The following is a 20,953-nucleotide window of genomic DNA, read 5'->3' as shown; positions in this document are numbered from 1 at the left end:
ATGAGTTCTTCCAGTCTCGCGATTCTATCACTGTTATCTCGCGGTGTAGTCGAGAAGTCTTTGGTGTGATGAAAATGTTGTATCAAAGAGTTTAAAACTCCGTAACTGTATTCGTTTGATAATGTTTTGGGGTGAATACGTATATTTGAGCAAACTATCAGACAGCTCATTTTGCAGTGTTACTGGTATTGTTAGGCTGCTCTTTCCCAGGCTTGAGTAAATCGTCCAGAAAAGTGAATTCAATATTTGGCTTGTGAGCTAGTTAGTGCAATTTTTTTTGTCTGTCAGTTCCACCAAATAAACGATATCGGACTCCACCACTGAGTTAAGTAGCTGGTCAGTGTCCAGAGAAGAAAGACTGGCACTCAGGATATTAACAGCTACCTGCCTGTTGGATGATAAGCGAATCTCATGGAGTTTCAGAGAGCTGTTCTCCAAAAGCATCCTCATATCAGAGAAAAGCAGTTGGTGATATGTTACCCGTTAGATAAATAAATGGACACAAATCCACGTGCATTAGGACAGTCTGTTCCTTCCTGGTGTATGTCGTGCGTCACAAGTGACGTAACTTCTGGGTAGGATTTCTACAGTGCTGAACGTGTTCAAAGGTTTATTATACAATGTTACGAAAGGAATTCCACTGGGATCTGCTACTAGCTCTTCAACTTTCCGATTGTGCAGGTAAAATGCATGAAATGTACTCAGTCGATGATCTAGTCTGAATTCAGTTTTACTTGGCTCTGTTTAATCTGTTGTCGAGGTGAAATGGAAGGATCAGTGTCAGTATGGATGATGGTTCTCAGTTTCTGCACAATGTTTTGTTGATGACAATAGGAACAATGTTGCCACAACAATTTATAGATTTGCTTGCAATAACGTAAAGTGTCACTGACTACTGTTGTTTCCACTTGTCCAGCAGAATGCCTTGTGAGTTAAAGCCTCGGTTCCTGGTTCTGTACGGGTCTCAGAAAGGCCAGGCCCAGTCCATAGCCGAGGGGATAGCTGACGAGGCCGAGGAGAGGGGACTGTTTGCTGATATCTGCTGCTTGAGTGAAGGAGACAAGGTGAAGTTATCAATCACAAAATAGTGTCAACCTGCCCTCCATGGTGGTATGCATTCCAATGCGGGCACGACACCTACAATGGGAAACATAGCCAACAATCAGTCTGCTAAGGAAACATAACTAGGCCTATGTATGAGTGTATTTGTGGTAGATGTTGTTACTGGCCTCTTCTATTCTCATATGAATACTGATCCTGTTTTGTGTATCCCACCCCCAGTTTAACTTGGAGAAGGAGAGTTCTCCTGTGGTGTTCGTTGTGTCTACCACAGGGGACGGGGACCCACCAGACACGGCCCAGAAGTTTGTCAAGAGAATCAAGAAAAAGACCCTGCCCAGCGACCTCTATGCACACCTCTGCTATGCTTTTTTAGGTAAAGAAGAATTGTGTGTCTCAGACGAAATGCCTAGTGCTGAGATAAATTGTCACTATGGCTTTAAAATAAGATTTATTGTGTTGATGGTCAATATCTTGTTTTTTTTCTCTGCTCCAGCTCTGGGTGATACAAACTATGCAGATTTCTGCAACTGCGGGAAGACTATTGACAGCCGTCTACTGGATCTTGGTGCTAAACATTTCTATGCAACAGGACATGCAGACGACGGTGTAGGGTAAGGTCCAAGGTTTTTGAATTGGGAAAATAATAAATATTATTACATGATGTATGAGAAACACTTTAAATCTTGCCACTCACCATAGAAGCTTTAAAGTAGGGGTACAATGTCTTCATGAATCGGTAGAAATAAAAGTGGCATCAATAGAGACACTATGTTAATGTACTTTCCCCACTTACCTCCTGTCACCTCGTTTGTGTTGTGTGGCACATTATCTTTCTGTTCCATCACACTGCTTATCTCTGAGTCTGAATAGTCTTTGCTTTCTGTCCAGGCTTCAGTTGGTAGTGGCCTCTTAGGGGCTGTCTCATGTTAATAGTTTAGCTCTTAATCCAAACCATGTGTGTGTGTGTGTGTCCAGGCTTGAGTTGGTGTTGGACCCCTGGCTTGAAGGACTGTGGGAGGCGATCAGAGGAGCGTTATCCAAGATGGCCGCCCCTCAGCCTGAGAGAGATGGCCATGTTAGGGACCAGAGAGTATCGTGGAACGAAACACCTGAATCGTCAGCAACAGACATCAAACTCCACCTCCTGAGTCTCAACGAATCAGAATCCCAGAGCACCAAATCCCTCAGAACAGCAGCGATTGCTAAGACTGATTCTTTGTCTGTTTCAGCATCAGAAACTGGAAGCTCAGTTACTGATCTCATACCGGTGTCTGTGACCGACAACACTGGGACTGCTCTTAAACTTGATAGTGTTGTCTCTGAACGCAAGTCAGTGTTGACGACACAGAGTGGACAGTCTGGGGCTCCCCCTGCTGCTGTAGAGGCCTCTCTGACACGCTCCTTGCCCCCGCTGTCTGAGTTGGCCCTCAACGTCCCAGCTCTGCCTCCACCCTACCTGGATGTCACGCTTCAGGAAGCCACCATAGAAGAAGAGGTGGGTTGTCTCTCAACTCATATATTTGTTTGAATTCTAACATCACTAGCCCCTCATATCCTGTCCCTTCCCAGACCAATTCTCCGGTAAGTAAGGAGACTCTTCACGAGGTTCCCATCTCCAGGGCAGTCCAGCTGACCAGAGACGACTCAGTTAAAACAGCCCTACTGATCGAGATGGACATCTCAGTGAGTGGCCGTCCCACTCTTACAACATGGTTTTTCATACAGAGACCAATAGATCGAAATGGTGGTTAAAGTAGTTTCTTTACTCCATCCTCTCCTTTGTGTACCCAGTCCCACCCTATGGCCTACCAGCCTGGGGACTCGCTTGATGTGCTCTGCCCTAACAGAGCCTCCGAGGTGGGGGAGCTGCTCCATAGACTGGGCCTAGAGGATCAGAAGAGCAACCGCCTCCAGCTCTCACTGCGAAAAGAAACCAAGAAGAAAAGTATGCAGTTTTCTCAGCAGCAGTGTTTTTTTTAATAGTCTCTCTATACTATATAGCTCTAGTGATGACATTAAACACATTTATTAGAACTCTATGTAACTACACACAGTATATGTAATCGATGTCAAATATGACCCAGTGTTGTTTCCCTCCAGCTGCTCAGATCCCCTCCTACATCCCAGAGAACAGCACTCTGCACTACCTGCTCACCTGGTGTCTGGAGCTCAGGACTGTCCCTAAGAAGGTCCCTCCTCCTTTTACTTCCTATACCTGAACAACCCAGTCCAGAACCAGAACCTGTCTGTAAAAGTTTACTGCACTGCAGTAAGATAGACACTCTAGGTCCTTCTGAGCGGGTGTGGCAGACAGCTAAGGTTGCAGTGTTGGCAGGTACAGTATGGTGCAGGAATGTTGCCTGGGTGCCAAGTCTGTCTCTGCCTCAGCCAACTTGCCATTGTCTTGTTTGTCAAGGCGTCAATGTAACATTGTTGAGCTCAGAAAAAGTCCCAGCAGTCCAGAAGAAACTACAATATTAAAAAAAAAAATGTAGTTACATTTTTTACATTTTATTTAACCTTTTATTTAACTAGGCAAGTCAGTTAAGAACAAATTCTTATTTACAATGACGGCCGACACCGGCCAAAACCAGACGACGCTGGACAAATTGTGCGCCGCCCTATGGGACTCCCAATCACGGCCGGTTGTGATACAGCCTGGATTCGAACCAGGGTGTCTAGTGATGCCTCCAGCACTGAGACGCAGTGCCTTTGACCGCTGCGCCCCCTCAGCAGCCCAAACTATACTATCTGGAATAATAGGTTTTGTGCTATGTGGTGTGTAATGCTACTTAGTATTTTCTCAGGCGTTCCTCCGTTCCCTGGTGGAGTGTACAGGAGACAGTGGTGAGAAGAGGAGACTACAGGAGCTGTGCAGTAAACAGGGATCAGCCGACTACAACCTCTATGTCAGAGATCCCAACCTCGGCCTATTGGACCTGCTCACGGCTTTCCCCGCCTGCCAGCCCCCTCTCAGCCTCCTCATAGGTCAGAGCACACTCCCTCTCCTGTCAGTCATAATGTCTGAGCTAATCAGAGGGCATTGTTTAGCTTTTACACGTTACAAAACATGTCTCTAGTTTCTAATGGTCACAATACAGTGAGCGTATCTAAGTGATGTACTGGTATTCCTCATCTAACCAGCAGAGGGCAGTATAGCCTCAGTGAATGCAGGTTCAATATCATTTTACATAGTGTTTTCCCCGACTTACTTATTTTTTCCCCCTTATTTTTTGACCCAACTTGGATTTTTACAAACATTTTACTGAATCCTAAATTACCAAACCAATGTTCCTGCATGGCTTCAATCAAGTCTTGATCTAGGACTGCAAAAAGGAAATTGTTAAATTGCAAATTTTGCGACCCATCAGTGGTTCCATCCTGTCTCACCATTTGTTCACCCCTGACACAGAGAACTATTGGCTGCAGACAGTTAGGCGTTATAGTCTCTCATGGCATAATGCCTAGACTTGCGCTGACGATGACTTATGTAGATTTGTTTGAAGCCAGTTGGAAAGGGCATTTATCACATCAATACATATTGTACATAAAAGTAATCTAAAACTCATAACAAATACTTAGACTAGAACTGTGTTATGTGTCCCATTTGCACTTGTAAGTTGCAATGTCCCCCTACAAAGAGGCTGTGTCACGACTTAATATTCAGCGTTGTGACACAGCCCTTTTGATAACATATAAGCTAAAGACTTATATCTCCCTCACTAACTTTAAGCATCAGCTGTCAGAGCAGCTTACCGATCACTGCACCTGTACACAGCCCATCTGTAAACTAACACAGACCATCCCAACTACCTCATCCCCATATTGTTATTTATTTTTGCTCTTTTGCACCCCAGTAGCTCTATTTGCACATCATCATCTGCACATCTATCAGTGTTAATGCTAAATTGTAATTATTTCGCCACTATGGCTTAATTATTGCCTTCCCTCCCTAATCTTACAATATTTGCACACACTGTATATAGACTTTTTCTATTCTGTTATTGACTGTACGTTTGTTTATTCCATGTGTAACTGTTGTTTTTGTCGCACTGCTTTGCTTTATCTTGGCCAGGTCGCAGTTGTAAATGAGAACTTGTTCTCAACTGGCCTACCTGGTTAAATTAAAGGTTAAATAAAAAACAGCAACACCTTTTCAGTAGCTGAACCGACGATGAAGAAATGTGGCCATATGTAAATGGGGACATAAGTACCCAGGTGAAGAATGTGCTGGTGGAAGTGTTTTGGGTCCACTAGCTGTTGCTGAGGTCCTGTCATTGACTATCCTACTATATTTAACAGGGGCATAGCTACAGAGCTGTGGAGGGCAGGGCAGGCCACAGGTTAACGATCGCTACTGCTCTGACTGTGTCTGTGTTAAAACACATGTACTGGCCTCGCGGTGCCCCATTTAGGTTTGCCTGAGTGAGTTTAAGGTGGAGTAACACTTTGTGCTTAATTATTATCTTTACTGTGGCATTGACTCTCCCAGCTACAGATGCTGTGGAATATAAAGGTTGGGTAAAGAGGGGACTTGTAATTGTAATCCACTTTGGGGTTATTATTTTTCATCTTTGTGTAATGGACAGAAATAAGATGTCACTCATATCGTGAAATATCTCCAACACTACTATTAAACATTAAGGGAATATCTTGTGATATGCATCAGATTCCTGCTTCCAGTGATGTCAAGTGATTGCCCCCCCCCCGTTGTGTGGTCGTTGTCTGTGGTAGAACGTTTACTGTCAGAACTCGGAGGCCTGGCCGGGCTGTAGACCATCAGGGAGGGAATGAGATGGTTAATGGCCATGTTAAACCTGTAGATGACAATGGCAGGGGGAGATGGAATTACAGCAGTGCCTGGTGGTACTGGTATTTCAAGCACTGTGCTCTACCAACTGAGCCACACCGTACACAACTATTATAACTCTTCCTGTACCATATTCCTCAGAGGTCTCATTCCCAGACTCCAAATTACCCCAAAAGAGGGCACCTTCAAAGCTGACATTGAAATATGGTGGACATGAACTATCTTCATCCTACATGCACCACATCAACACTCTGGGGATATGAAAACGACATGATTTTATGAATACAGAAGTATGCCCTAAAATAAATGTGAGTGTGTGTGTAACAAGGAAATAGGACTTGGAGGTTGAGTGGGTGAATCTCAACTCTGAAGTAGGGCGTCCCCTCAGCTCCTTTACGCCATTGTCAGTGATCTACATAGAAAGGTGATACGATGGATGGATGCCTCCTTACGGTAATATCCTCTCACCTGTTACATTTTCCTTTTTATTTCAGAACATTTGCCCAAACTGCAACCAAGACCGTACTCCGCGGCAAGGTAAGCTGTTGTACTAGGGCGGCAGGTAGACTAGTGGTTAGAGCGTTGGGCTAGTAAGAGAAAGGTTGCTGGTTACGCTACCCGAGCCTGCTAGTTGAAAAATCTGTCAATGTGCCCTTGAGCAAGGCACTTAACCCTAATTTGTACTGGAACAAGATTATGGTGTACAGTCACTTATTTAGCCTCTACGTACTGGAACAAGAGTAGGCTATGGTATACAGTGGTGGGAAAAGTACCCAGCTGTCATACTTGAGTAAAAGTAAAGATACCTTAATAGAAAATGACTCAAGTAAAATTCTACTTGAGTAAAAGTCTAAAAGTATTTGGTCTAAAATATAGTTAAGTATCAAAAGTAAATGTCATTGCTAAAATATACTTAAGTATTAAAAGTATAAATAAGTTCAAATTCCTTATTTTAAGTAAACCAGATGGCACCATTTTCAGATCAGAGGCAGTAGGGATGACCAGGGATGTTTGGTTGATAAGTGTGTCAATTGGACTATTTTCCTGTAACTAGTACTGTTGGGTGTCAAGGAAAATGTATGGAGTAAAAAGTACTACATTCCTTGAGAAAATATTGTAAAGTAAAAGTAGTCAAATATATAAATGGTAAAGTACAGATACACAAAAACGACTTAAGTGGTTCTTAAAAGTATTTTTACTTAAGTACTTTACATTACTGATGGTATACAGTCACTTATTTACCCTCTACGTACTAGAAACAAGATAGTACCTTCATATATTTTCTCCACTATTTCTCCTAATCTGTTCCTCTATCACTTCCCCTGTCACTTCTTCTTCTCTCTCCCCCTCTCCCTCTCTCCCTCTCTCCCCCTCTCCCCCTCTCCCCCTCTCCAGCTCCAGTTTGAGACATCCAGGTCGGCTGCACTTTGTTTTCAACGTCATAGAGTTCCCAGCATGCACTGGGAGACCCGTGGGGAGGCGTGGCCTGTGTACTGGTTGGCTCTCTGACCTAGTTGATCCCATCCTGGTGCACCCTGGGAAGGCTCAGTCCTCCAGCACCCCAGCCCTCCCTAAGGTGAGTAGAAGTGTCACCTGTGTCTATGCGTGTGTGTGCATACAAACTTAACATGTGTTGGTCCCATGTTTCAAGAACCAAAATAAATGTTATTTCTCTCATTTTGTGCACCAATTAGTTTACATCCCTGTTAGTGAGTATTTCTCCTTTGACAAGATAATGCATCCACCTGACAGGTGTGGCATATCAAGAAGCTGATTAAACAGCATGATTATTACACAGGTGCCTTGGACATTAAAAGGCCCCTCTAAAATGTGCAGTTTTGTCACACAACACAATGTCACAAGTGTCTCAAGTTTTGAAGGAGTGTCCAATTGGCATGCTGACTGCAGGAATGTCCACCAGAGCTGTTGCCAGATAATTTAATGTTAATTTCTCTACCATAAACTGCCTCCAACATCGTTTTAGAGAATTTGGCAGTACGTCCAACCAGCCTCACAAACGCAGACTATGTGTAACCATGCCAGCCCAGGACCTCCACATCCGGCTTCTTCACCTGAGGGATCGTCTGAGACCAGACACCCAGACAGCTGATGAAACTGTGGGTTTGCACAACCGAAAGATTTCTGCACAAATTGTCAGAAACCGTCTCAGGGAAGCTCATCTGCATGCTCGTCGTCCTCACAAGGGTCTGGACCTGACTGCAGTTCAGCGTCGTAATCGACATCAGCGGGAAAATGCTCACCTTCAATACCACTGCTCTTTATGGATGAATTCCGGTTTCAACTTTACCGGGCAGATGGCAGACAGCATGTATGGCGTTGTGTGGGCGAGCGGTTTGCTGATGTCAGTGTTGTGAACAGAGTGCCACATGGTGGGGTTATGGTATGGGCAGGCATAAGCTATTGACAACGAACACAATTGAATTTTATCGATGGTAATTTGAATGCACAGAGGTACCGTGATGAGATCCTGAGGCCCATTGTCGTGCCATTAATTCACCGCCATGACCTCATGTTTCAGCATGATAATGCTTGGCTCCATGTCGTAAGGATCCTGGAAGCTGAAAATGTCCCAGTTCTTCCATGGCCTGCATACTCACCAGACATTTCACCCCATGAATTTATTTCAATTGACTGATTTCCAAATGAACTGTAGCTCAGTAAAATCTTTGCAATTATACGAGTGTATAGGTGTGACACACCCATAAACACTTTTTGACCTTTGACCTCAGGTCCATGTGTGTGTGCGTCAGAACTGCTCCTTCCGACTGCCCTCTGACCTCTCCAAACCCTTCATCATGATTGGACCAGGCACCGGGGTTGCGCCCTTCATTGGATTCCTACAACAAAGGTACAGACCACAAATATTGAGGATTCATACTAAGCAGACTACTGTTGTGTTTTAAGTGATGCTTGGTGGTTCAATATTCCCAGTTTAGAAGTTTTAGGTTGTAGTTATTATAGGAATTATGACGCGTCGACTATTTCTCTCTATACCATTTTGTATTTCATACATTTGAAGTCGGGAATTTTACATGCACTCAGGTTGGAGTCATTAAAACTAGTTTTTCAAGCACTCCACAAATTTCTTGTTAACAAACTATAGTTTTGGCAAGTCGGTTAGGACATCTACTTTGTGCGTGACACAAGTAATTTTTCCAACAATTGTTTACAGACAGATTATTTAACTTATAATCGACTGTATCTCAATTCCAGTGGGTCAGAAGTTTACATACACTAAGTTGACTGTGCCTTTAAACAGCTTGGAACGTTCCAGAAAATGATGTCATGGCTTTAGAAGCTTCTGATAGGCTAATTGACATAATTTGAGTCAATTGGAGGTGTACCTGTGGATGTATTTCAAGGCCTACCTTCAAACTCAGTGCCTCTTTGCTTGACATCATGGGAAAATCAAAATAATTCAGCCAAGACCTCAGGAAAAAAAATGTAGTCCTCCACGAGTCTGGTTCATCCTTAGGAGAAATGTCCTCTGGTCTGATGAAACAAAATAGAACTGTTTGGCCATAATGACCATCGTTATGTTTGGAGGAAAATGGGGGAGGCTTGCAAGCCGAAGAACACCATCCCAACCGTGAAGCACGGGGGTGGCAGCATCATGTTGTGGGGGTGCTTTACTGCAGGAGGGACTGGTGCACTTCACAAAATAGATGGCATCATGAAGATGGAAAATAATTTGGATATATTGAAGCAACATCTCAAGACATCAGTCAGGAAGTTAAATCTTGGTCGCAAATGGGTCTTCCAAATGGACAATGACCCCAAGCATACTTCCAAAGTTGTGGCAAAATGGCTTAAGGACAACAAAGTCAAGGTATTGGAGTGGCCATCACAAAGCCCTGACCTCATTCCTATAGAAACTTGTGGGCAGATCTGAAAAAGCGTGTGCGAGCAAGGAGACCTACAAACCTGACTCAGTTACACCTGCGCTGTCAGGAGGAATGGGCCAAAATTTATCCAACTTATTGTGGGAAGCTTGTGGAAGGCTACTTGAAACGTTTGACCCAAGTTAAACAATTTAAAGGCAATGCTACCAAATACTAATTGAGTGTATGTAAACTTCTGACCCACTGGGAATGTGATGAAAGAAWTAAAAGCTTAAATAAATCATTGTCTCTACTGTTATTCTGACATTTCACATTCTTAAAATWAAGTGGTGATCCTAACTGACCTAAGACAGGGAATTTTTACTAGGATTAAATGTCAGGAATTGTGAAAAACTGAGTTTAAATGTATTTGGCTAAGGTGTATGTAAACCTCCGACTTCAACTGTATACCTTTGACTTATGGATGTTCTTATAGGCACTTTAGTATTGCCAGCCTAATCTCGGGAGTTGATAGGCTTTAAGTCATAAACAGCGCTGTGCCTAAAGCATTGCTAAGAGCTTCTCGCAAACGCCATAAAGTGCTGTTTGAATGAATGCTTACGAGCCTGCTGCTGCCTACCACTGCTCAGTCAGACTGCTCTATCAAATATCAAATCATAGACTTAATTATAATAAACACACAGAAATGCGAGCCTTTGGTAATTTAATATGGTCAAATCCGGAAACTATAATTTCGAAAACAAAACATTTATTCTTTCAGTGAAATACGGAACCATTCCGTATTTTGTCGAACAGGTGGCAACCCTAAGTCTAAATATTGCTGTAACATTGCACAACCTTCAATGTTATATCATAATTATGTAAAATTCTGGCAAATTAATTACGGTCTTTGTTAGGAAGAAACACAGTTAGCAACGAGCCAGGCGGCCCACACTGCTGCATATACCCTGACTCGGCTTGCACTGAACGCAAGAGAAGTGACACAATTTCCCTAGTTAATGTTGCCTGCTAACATGCATTTATTTGCACAAAATATGCAGGTTTAAAAAAAATATACTTCTGCGTATTGATTTTAAGAAAAGTGTTGATGTTTATGGTTAGGTACATTTGTGCAATGAATGTGCTTTTTTTTTTGCAAATGCGCTTTTGTTAAATCATCAGCCGTTTGGCGAAGTTGAAGTTGTGATTCGATGATAAATTAACAGGCACCGCATTGATTATATACAACGCAGGACAAGCTAGTTAACCTAGTAATATCATCAACCATGTGTCGTTAACTAGTGATTATGTGAGGATTGATTTTTTTTTATAAGAAAAGTTTAATGCTAGATAGTAACTTACCTTGGCTCCTTGCAGCCACAAGGTCCTTTTGCCGCTGCACTCACGTAACAGGTGGTCAGCCTGCCGCGCAGTCTCCTCGTGGATTGCAATATAATCGGCCATAATCAGCGTCCAAAAAGGCCTATTACAGATTCTTATGAAAACTTGAAATTGGCCATGCCGATTAATCGGTCGACCTCTAGTGGTAATGTGACAAACAGAGCTGTGATCACGTCTGGGATTAACACTAGTTCTTCAGTGAAACTACGTGTAAGAGGAAATTCTCTCTAAACGCCAATCGAAGGTCCATTGTGTGTTCTACCTCTAATGGTTAAAGGGGTAATCTGCCGTTACTACATCCATGTTTTTGCTTATAAATTGATGATATGTACCCATTTCATTCTTAAATTGTTTTAAGTTTTATAAATGGCTTAGTTCAACTGTCGTACCCCATCAGAACCCAAAATATAAGCTTGGTTTACTCCAATGTTTGTAAACGATGGAAATATAAACAAATACTTAATAGCCTCATAACACGGTTAAAACTATAATGTTGATGTCGTGGATGGTCAGTCCTTGCATCCATAGCTCTGTCTATGAGTTTGAGAGTGGTTACCTTTCTCTAGCCCCATCCCTCAGCTTTTTACAGAAACTATTTATTGTTTCAACTGCTGATTGCCCCTTTTTAATGTTAGTATTTGGAGAGAGTAAACTGATCCTAGATCTGAGCCTAAGGGCATCTTCCCACCTGAGGTAATAAGTCAAGCGATTCCAGAGATGTTGGCTGGCTGTCTGGTGTTTATGACTTAGGGAAGACGGAGATGTATTGATTTGAATGTGAAGAGGTCTGTAGACCGTCTGTGTCAATGTAAATCATAGCTGGTCATTACTGGGAGGTGCGCCGCTGCTCAGACACGGTCACACCACCCGCCAACTATGAGTGTGCGTGGTTGATGAATGGCTCACGTTGCTAGTTCAGCTACACCGACCTGTCAGTGTCGCCATGGTGCGTGTTCTCCCCTGCGCAGTCTGACATCACTACACAGTTGTGCCCTCCTTTTCAGGGCATTAGTTGACATAGTTTTCAAGCTTTTACATTTTCTTGTTACCTAACCTCTTATGGCTGAGAACGGGATCGATTTGACAACAGCCAGTGAAAGTGCAGGGCGCCAAATTCAAACAACAGAAATCTCATAATAAAAATTCCTCAAACATACAAGTATTTCACACCATTTTAAAGATACACTTGTTGTTAATCCCACCACAGTGTCCTATTTCAAAAAATTCTTTACGACGAAAGCACACCAAACGATTATGTTAGGTCAGTACCTAGTCACAGAAAAACACAGCCATTTTTCTAGCCAAAGAGAGGAGTCACAAAAAGCAGAAATAGAGATAAAATTAATCACTAACCTTTGATGATTTTCATCAGATGACACTCATAGGACTTCATGTTACACAATACATGTATGTTTTGTTCGATAAAGTGCATATTTATATAAAAAAATCAGAGTTTACATTGGCGCGTTATGTTCAGTAATGTTTTGCTTCCAAAACATCCGGTGATTTTGCAGAGAGCCACATCAATTTACAGAAATAGTCATCATAAACTTTAATATAAGATACAAGTGTTATGCACAGAATTAGAGATATACTTCTCCTTAATGCAACCGCTGTGTCAGATTTCAAAAAAGCTTTACGGAAAAAGCACACCATGCAATAATCTGAGTACAGCGCTCAGAGAACAAAACCATGTTGGAGTCAACAGAACTCAGAAATAAATATTCACTTACCTTTGATGATCTTCATCAGAATGCACTCTCAGGAATTCCAGTTCCACAATAAATGTTTGATTTGTTCGATAAAGTACATAATTTATGTCCAAATACCTCCTTTTTGTTTACTCGTTTAGCCCAGTAATTCAAAGTCCAAAAGTTCCGTTACAGTCCGTAGAAACATGTCAAACGATGTATAGAATCAATCTTTAGGATGTTTTTATCATAAATCTTCAATAATGTTCCAACTGGAGAATTCCTTTTTTTCTCAGGTTTTTGCCTGCCATATGAGTTCTGTTATACTCACAGACATCATTCAAATAGTTTTAGAAACTTCAGAGTGTTTTCTATCCAAATATACTAATAATATGCATATCTTAGCTTCTGGGACTGAGTAGCAGGTAGTTTACTCTGGGCACCTTATTCATCCAAGCTACTCAACTCTACTTCTTGGCACAACTCAAGCTTTAGCCTAGACCCAAAAGAAACTAGTGGTGGTTCTCTAGTGTATTCTCTTTTAGTTGATTAAGTGCAGTGCAGTCAGGGTTGTCAGTTCTTGTATGGAATCACATGTATCCATCACAATTTACATGAGGTGTACTCTTGCATGTGAAAAGTTAATCAGATTAGCGATGACATATCTGTCAAGTTCCTTTCAAACTTGATTTGATATAACTGGGATATTCCACTTTATAGCGTTCAGAAATGTTTTCATGTCTACAATAACAGCAATCAGTAACATGTAGGTATATAGCAGCCTTCAGTAAGCCCTGGTGATTGGCTGTAGAAATGCAGCTTCTCGTTTTCTAAGTGCTTTTCAACATAAACAGTCATTTTCTCTGCATAAAGCTTTTTGCCGTAGGAAGAAGTTGGGTGAAACGATCTTTTAGTGTACCCTTGTCTCTCGCTCTCGGTCTCTCTGTCAGATTGTAAAACCTGTCACGAGGAAAGCTTTGTACAGTACCCGAATTAAGATTCCAAACAAGGCGTTTACCCCAGATGCTGTGCTTTGATAAGAGATAACAACGTCCAATTTGACAACAGGACGCTGTATCACCAACAGCCATTTTGAAAGCAGGTCGCCAACAAAGCCTGAATGGCCTCCTTTTTAGCAACAAAGCAGCATGGGGACATTTAACTTCTTCTCCCTCTCCCCTCACGCTTTCCTCCGTTGCTCCTCCTCCCCTCACGCTTTCCTCCGTTGCTCCCTCTCCCCTCAGTCTTTCCTCCTCTCTCCCTCTCCCCTTACCCTTCTGGCATCCTGTCTTCCTTTGTCAATCGATGGATGTTTTGAAAATGACTTTGTTCCACTTTGTAACTGCAGAAGAGAGGGTGCGAGGGAGCTATGGAGAGAGGGAACAAAGGAGAGAGGGAATGAGAGGGAGCGGTTGAAATATCATAACTCGGTGGGATCTGGCGACCTCTGGCTGTCTGACATTGATTAGTCGTCTGAGCTTAAGGATGAGTAATTCATTGAGGTTGTTCACTGGATGAAGGGTAGTTGTATTTGGTTATTGTAAAACGACTCTCTGTAGTTTCTCCACATTCAGCTGAATGCATTCGAAATCGGGCATGCTAATGTCATTGTAATTCGGCATCCAGGTACAGTGATCATAGCTCAGTGGCACTTCCTGGAATTATCACATACAGGCACATATTATCACAGTCCCCTAAAACTCTCATAACACCGCTCACACAGAGCATCAAAACCCATTCAGCATGAACAATGTCAGAGGAAATAAAATAATTGCTGCGTTTACCAAGACCTTATTCCTGCTGAATCACAGTTTCTTCTGCTCCTTGTTCATCAGAGAAGCATTGAGAGGCAACCGCCTCCTTTGGACCCAGAATGGAGTGTCAGGTTCTGATGCTGTGGCACTGTTTCCCTCAGGTCCTGTCGTCTGGGCAGAGATGTGATTTTGGATTTAGAGGGATGGACCGTGTGGTCTGCGCAGAGATGTGATTTGTATTCAGAGGGATGGACCGTGTGGTCTGGGCACAGATGTGATTTGTATTCAGAGGGAGTGGTAGTGTGGTCTGTGTGGCGCAGTGAAATAAAAGACTATTGATATTGATCTTGTGGGTTGGGGAGGGTTGAGTGAGGGAGGGTTGGGTTGGGGAGGGTTGGTGGTGGGTGCGGGGTGGGTTGAGGTAGGGTGGTTGGAGAGGGTGGGTTGAGGAGGGGAGGGTTGTGGTTGAGAGGGGAGGTTGGTGGTTGGTGAGGAGGGGAGGTTGGGGGGGGAGGGTTTGGGTTGAGGAGGGAGGCGTTGGTTGGGACGGGAGGGTTGGAGAGGGGAGGGTTGGGTTGGTTGAGGGGGAGGGTTGGGTTGGGTTGAGAGAGGGTTGGGTTAGGGAGGAGGGGAGTAGGGTTGGGTTGAGGGAGGGTTGGGTTGGAGGGAGGTTGGTTGGAGAGGGAGGGTTGGATTGGGTTGAGGAGGGGGTTGGGAGGGGAGGAGTGGGTTGAGGAGGGTCGGTTGCGGTTGAGGAGCCCAGTTAAATATGTTACCAGATTCTTTTTATTTTTTCATCAGAAAATGTAAATGGTGGATGGATGTCACTTGTTGGTCGCTCTCTGCTTACCTTAATGTATTCATCAATGAGCTGGAATGTTCAGGGTATCAAAATGAGAACTGAATGTTCAGGGTATCATCAATGAGACTGGATGTTCAGGTATCATCAATGAGCTGGAATGTTCAGGGTATTCATTCAAATGAGAACTGAATGTTCAGGGTATTCATCAATGAGACGAATGTTCAGGTATTCATCAATGAGACTGGAAATGTTCAGGTATTCATCAAGAGGACTGGAATGTGCAGGGTATCATCAATGAGACTGGAATGTTAAGGGTATTCATCAATGAGACTGGAATGTTCAGGGTATTCATCAATGAGACTGGAATGTTCAGGGTATTCATCAATGAGACTGGAATGTTCAGGGTATTCATCAATGAGACTGGATGAGGAATTCACATGAACGAATGTTCATGCATCTAACGGAATGTCAGGTATTCATCAGGAGACTGAATGTGCAGGGTATTCATCAATGAGACTGGAATGTGCAGGGTTCATCTACGAGTGTCAATGAGACTGGAATGTGCAGGGTATTCATCAGTGAGACTGGAATGTGCAGGTATCAGCAATGAGGATATGTCAGGTATTCATCGTGAGACTGGAATGTTCAGGAATTCATCATGAGACTGGAATAATGCAGGTATCATACGGAGACTGCTGAATGTTCAGGTTTATTCATCAATAGACTGAATGTGCAGGTATCAGAAACCTTAATCCAGTCAAGGTTCTCCACATTCTACCCCCCCCCCCCCCCCGTTGAACAAGCCTCCGGGTCAGAATGCTATTAACAGAGGAAAGGCCTACATCATCCTCTGGTCTTGTTTACAGCTGTGTAGATGGTGGCGACGGGGCTGTAGATGGTGGCGACGTAGCTGGCGGGGCTGTAGGTGGCGGGCGATGCAGATGGCGGTGGTGGGGGTGTAGATGCGGGGTGTAGATGGTAGCCGGGGGCGTAGTGGCGGGGATGTAGATGGTTGGGCGTCTAGATGACGGCGCCGGTGGGGTGTAGATGGCGGGGCTGTAGATGGCGGCGGGGCTATAGATGGCGGTGGTGTAGCTGGTGGGGCTGTAGAATGGGGAGTGTGTAGGTGGCGGGCTGTAGAGGGGAGTGGTGTAGGCGGGGCTGTAGATTGGGGATGTGGTAGGTGGCGGCGGGGTGTAGATGGCGGGGTGTGTAGATGCCTGGATGCTGTAGGTGGCGGGGCTGTAGATGGCGGCGGGGGTGCAGATGGCGGGGTGTGTAGATGGCAGCGCACTGGCTCAGCGTTTTGTGTCTTTGTGCCACCTCTGCGCAAAGGATTCTGGGAGCCCTGACAGACTCGTTGGCCACAGGAGGAATCACTTTTATAAGTGGGGCTGATGTGCGGAGGGAGATGTGTACACGCGCACACACGCTCGCACGCACACGGCGATGAGCTTAAGTCCTTGTTTTAATTGTAGTCTACGGTGTAGTGTGATCCATCTCTTTAGTAGCATGTTAACTTCCTGTCCCCTCTGGACTGCATCATTCCCATCATAATTGTGGCTCTGTACTGTATAGATGTTGTAGGGAGATACAGCAGTGTCACTGCTCCCTTTTAATGTCTGTTGTGACAAGGACTCGTTCCATTGTTCTGTGTTTTTATTGATTGGGCTTTGAGGTCTCCTCCAGTGTGTGTATATTTATATATATATTTTTTCTCCTTTGTTTTTCTCTTTCAGGGAGAAGGAGAGGGAGGAAAACCCAGAGGCGGAGTTCAGTGAGACCTGGCTGTTCTTCGGTTGTCGCCATAGAGACCGAGACTTCCTTTTTAGGTGAGTGTCATTTTGACCAAAACGTTGGGTCTTTCCAAAATGGCACCCCATTCCCTATGTTGTACACTACTCGTGACCTGGGCCTGCATAGGGTTTCTGCTCGTAGTCCACTGTATAGTGAGTATGATGCCTTTTCCGAAGCACCCATGTATTCCCAAATGGGTGACCTCTGACTTTTCCTCCAATCAGAGTGCAGATCGTCATGTTAACAAACAAACCGCCTGGGCCAGGCTGTTATGTTCTATGACGTCATGGTTTCCTGGAATGTGTCACTTTCCTCTGTGTCCTTGACAGCCGTGGCGTGATCGAGAAGGTGGTGAGATTTGAAGTAGTCCTCGTAGGACCAGACTTTATATGACAGGATGATAGTCTGGCTGCCATACTGTGCTGAGAAACACTGGCACACAGGGATGGGGAGCTTCTAGCTGGGTAAGGGTATATCGTTCGGATGGAGAGTGTATTCTACACTATAGTGTTACAAAGCTCACAGACTCATAGATAGAGATATACACTGAGTGTACAAAACATTAAGAACACCTTCCTAATATTGAGTTGCACCTTCCCCTTTTCCCCTCAGAACAGCATCAATTAGTCGGGGCATGGACTCTACTAGGTGTCGAAGGCGTTCCACAGGGATGCTGGCTCATGTTGACTCCAATGCTTCCCACAGTTGTGTCAAGTTGTCTGGATGTTCTTTGGGTGGTGGACCGTTCTTGATACACACGAGAACCTGTTGAGCGTGAACAACAGTGTTGCAGTTCTTGACACAGACCAGTGCACCTGGCACATATTACTATACCCGGTTCAAAGGCACTTAAACCCTTTGTCTTGCCTATTCACCCTCGGAATGGAGCACACACACACAATACACGTCTCAAGGCTTAAAAATCCTTCTTTAACTTGTCTCCTCCCCGTCATCTACACGGATTGAAGTGATTTTAACAGGTGACATCAATAAGGGGTCATAGCTTTCACCTGGATTACTTTTTTAAATTGAATTTATTTAACCTTTATTTAACTAGGCAAGTCCGTTAAGAACAAATTCTTATTTACGATGATTGCCTGCCCCGGCCAAAAATGGATGACGCTGGGCCAATTTGTGCGCCGCCCTATGGGACTCCCAATCACGGCCGGTTGGAATCGTGGAATCGAATCAGGTTCTGTAGTGACGCCTCTAGCACTGAGATGCAGTGCCTTAAACCGCTGCACCACTCGGTAGCCCAAGTTCACCTGGTCAGTCTGTCATGGAAAGAGCAGGTGTTCTTAATGTTTCGTCCGCTCAGTGTAGATATGCCATACAGAAATTCCAGTTCAGAAGACTTGAAAACATTTGTATTTCAAATCAAACTTAACTTACTTAAGTGAGAGAATGCAGGACGTCCCAAACTATCTGCTTAAATTACTTTGTGCACTACAAGGCCAGTGCACCAATCAAAACAGAGCATCCTTCGTAGATGAATTTGTCCCGGAAATCATGAAAGAACAGATCAAAGAAATATCTGCCTGTATTTGTTTATTTCCTTCCATCTCTTTGTTAAATACATCCTCACAGCCAGGTATCCTGGCCTGATGGTTGTTTGTTCACAGTGTAGATCTCTCTATCTGCGGGAATTCAACCTAATCCGACTTTGGCCGGTCAGTGGGGGTCTGAAACGTGAACTAATAGAAAAAGAATGCATTCCCTTTGATGCTAAATATATCCTGTGGTCCTAGGATAAACCCTGATATCCTGGGTGTCACATTAACATTGCTACACAATGTTCTCCTAAAAAAGCCCTAATCAACCCCAAAACTTAACATATGTGTTAGAGGATGACACCAATCTGACCTACAGTCAGATACTCAGACCCTCTAATGTTTGCTGTTTGCACCCGTTTTCTCCCTTACCCTCCTTCTTATAGTCCCCTCCCTTTTTTTCTCTCTCTTATTCCCCTCTTTCATGGATTGTGATTTCAGTGCAGAGGGAAAGGGGTTTTGCTCAGCTCTTGTTATTAAGGACCAGAGGTGCACCACCAGACCAGGGGTGTTTTCTCTGTCAATACACACCAGGGTTTGACTGAGAGCTGAGGCCAGACAGAAGAGCTCAGCTCAGTGGGGTCTGGCTGGACCCCTGGTACCAGGATGTTAACCTTTCAAACAGAAATCAAAGTCTCATTGTATTGGCTGACATTCAACAGAGAAGGGAGGGAAGGACAGAAAAGAGAAAGGAGGAGAAATGGGAATTGGCAATATGAAAGTCTCATATCTAGAGAGAATATTTTTTTTCTGTTAGTTAGCACCTTTCCCCCTGGACGTTTCTGTTAGACGCGACACCTTTCCCCCTGGACGTTTCTGTTACACGACACCTTTCCCCCTGGAAGTTTCTGTTAGGCACGACACCTTTCCCCCTGGACGTTTCTGTTACGCGACACCTTTCCCCCTGGACGTTTCTGTTAGGAGACACCTTTCCCCCTGGACGTTCTCTGTTAGGCGCGACACCTTTCCCCCTGGACGTTTCTGTTAGGCGCGACACCTTTTAAGGATGGTGTGTTATTCATGTTGTTCTTTGATCACCAGGAAGTGAACCCTCATCACTGCTCTTGTTGATTCTGTCTGTGACCTCTCTTCCTCCCCTCTTCCTGTTTTCTCTCTTGTTTTTCTGGTGTCTAACATGCTTGGTAAACTAGGGATTTGTTTTTCTGGTGTCTAACATGCTTGGTAAACTAGGGATTTGTTTTTCTGGTGTTGACCTCTCTTCCTCCCCTCTCTCCTTGTTTTCTCTCTTGTTTTTCTGGTGTCTAACATCGGTCACTAGGGATTTTGTTTTTCTGGTGTCTAACATGCTTGGTAAACTAGGGATTTGTTTTTCTGGTGTCTAACATGCTTGGTAAACTAGGGATTTGTTTTTTTCTGGTGGTCTAACATGCTGGTAAACTAGGGATTTGTTTTTCTGGTGTCTAACATGCTTTGTAAACTAGGGATTTGTTTTTTCTGGTGTCTAACATGCTTGGTAAACTAGGGATTTGTGTTTTCTGGTGTCTAACATGCTTGGTAAACTAGGGATTTGTTTTTCTTGGTGTCTAACATGCTTGGTAAACTAGGGATTTGTTTTTCTGGTGTCTAACATGCTTGGTAAACTTAGGGATTTGTTTTTCTGGTGTCTAACATGCTTGGTAAACTAGGGATTTGTTTTTCTGGTGTCTAACATGCTTGGTAAACTAGGATTTGTTTTTCTGGTGTTAACATGCTTGGTAAACTAGGGATTTGTTTTTCTGGTGTCTAACATGCTTGGTAAACTAGGGATTTGTTTTTCTGGTGTCTAACATGCTTGGTAAACTAGGGATTTTTTCTGGTGTCTAACATGCTGTAAACTAGGATTTGTTTTTCTGGTGTCTAACATGCTTGGTAAACTAGGGATTTGTTTTCTGGTGTCTAACATGCTTGGTAAACTAGGGATTTGTTTTTCTGTGTCTAACATGCTTGGTAAACTAGGGATTTGTTTTTCTGGTGTCTAACATGCTTGGTAAAACTAGGGATTTGTTTTCTGGTGTTAACATGCTTGGTAAACTAGGGATTTTTTTCTGGTGTCTAACATGCTTGGTAAACTAGGGATTTGTTTTTCTGGTGTCTAACATGCTTGGTAAACTAGGGATTTGTTTTTCTGGTGTCTAACATGCTTGGTAAACTAGGGATTTGTTTTTCTGGTGTCATAACATGCTCTGCGCTAAACTTAGGGATTTGGTTTTTCTGGTGTCTAAACATGCTTGGTAAACGAGGGAT

At 43.6% G+C, this 20,953-nt stretch overlaps 1 protein-coding gene across 2 annotated transcripts in view; it reads left to right on the top strand.

The window, feature by feature from the left end:
• The first annotated feature begins 36 nt into the window (after positions 1 to 36).
• Positions 37 to 20,953, top strand: part of LOC112069456 (methionine synthase reductase) — a 24,350-nt gene continuing 3,433 nt past the window's right edge. The window contains exons 1-13 of one of the 2 annotated variants that reach the window (XM_024136800.2): positions 37 to 681; positions 920 to 1,064; positions 1,282 to 1,435; positions 1,556 to 1,673; positions 2,038 to 2,557; positions 2,632 to 2,745; positions 2,854 to 3,007; positions 3,163 to 3,251; positions 3,870 to 4,050; positions 6,367 to 6,409; positions 7,268 to 7,448; positions 8,623 to 8,741; positions 17,102 to 17,194. In XM_024136800.2, coding sequence (XP_023992568.1) covers positions 921 to 1,064; positions 1,282 to 1,435; positions 1,556 to 1,673; positions 2,038 to 2,557; positions 2,632 to 2,745; positions 2,854 to 3,007; positions 3,163 to 3,251; positions 3,870 to 4,050; positions 6,367 to 6,409; positions 7,268 to 7,448; positions 8,623 to 8,741; positions 17,102 to 17,194 — 1,910 coding nt within the window. In that variant the 5' untranslated portion in view covers positions 37 to 681; position 920. Of the gene's footprint in view, positions 682 to 916; positions 1,065 to 1,281; positions 1,436 to 1,555; positions 1,674 to 2,037; positions 2,558 to 2,631; positions 2,746 to 2,853; positions 3,008 to 3,162; positions 3,252 to 3,869; positions 4,051 to 6,366; positions 6,410 to 7,267; positions 7,449 to 8,622; positions 8,742 to 17,101; positions 17,195 to 20,953 lie in introns of both variants that reach the window. The other variant, XM_024136801.2, reaches the window with a different exon arrangement.

The sequence above is a fragment of the Salvelinus sp. IW2-2015 genome, unplaced genomic scaffold (assembly GCF_002910315.2).
Source record: "Salvelinus sp. IW2-2015 unplaced genomic scaffold, ASM291031v2 Un_scaffold1019, whole genome shotgun sequence".
NCBI lineage: Eukaryota > Metazoa > Chordata > Actinopteri > Salmoniformes > Salmonidae > Salvelinus > Salvelinus sp. IW2-2015.
Note: the sequence above shows the minus strand (reverse complement) of the source record. Positions and strands in the feature narration are given on the sequence as shown.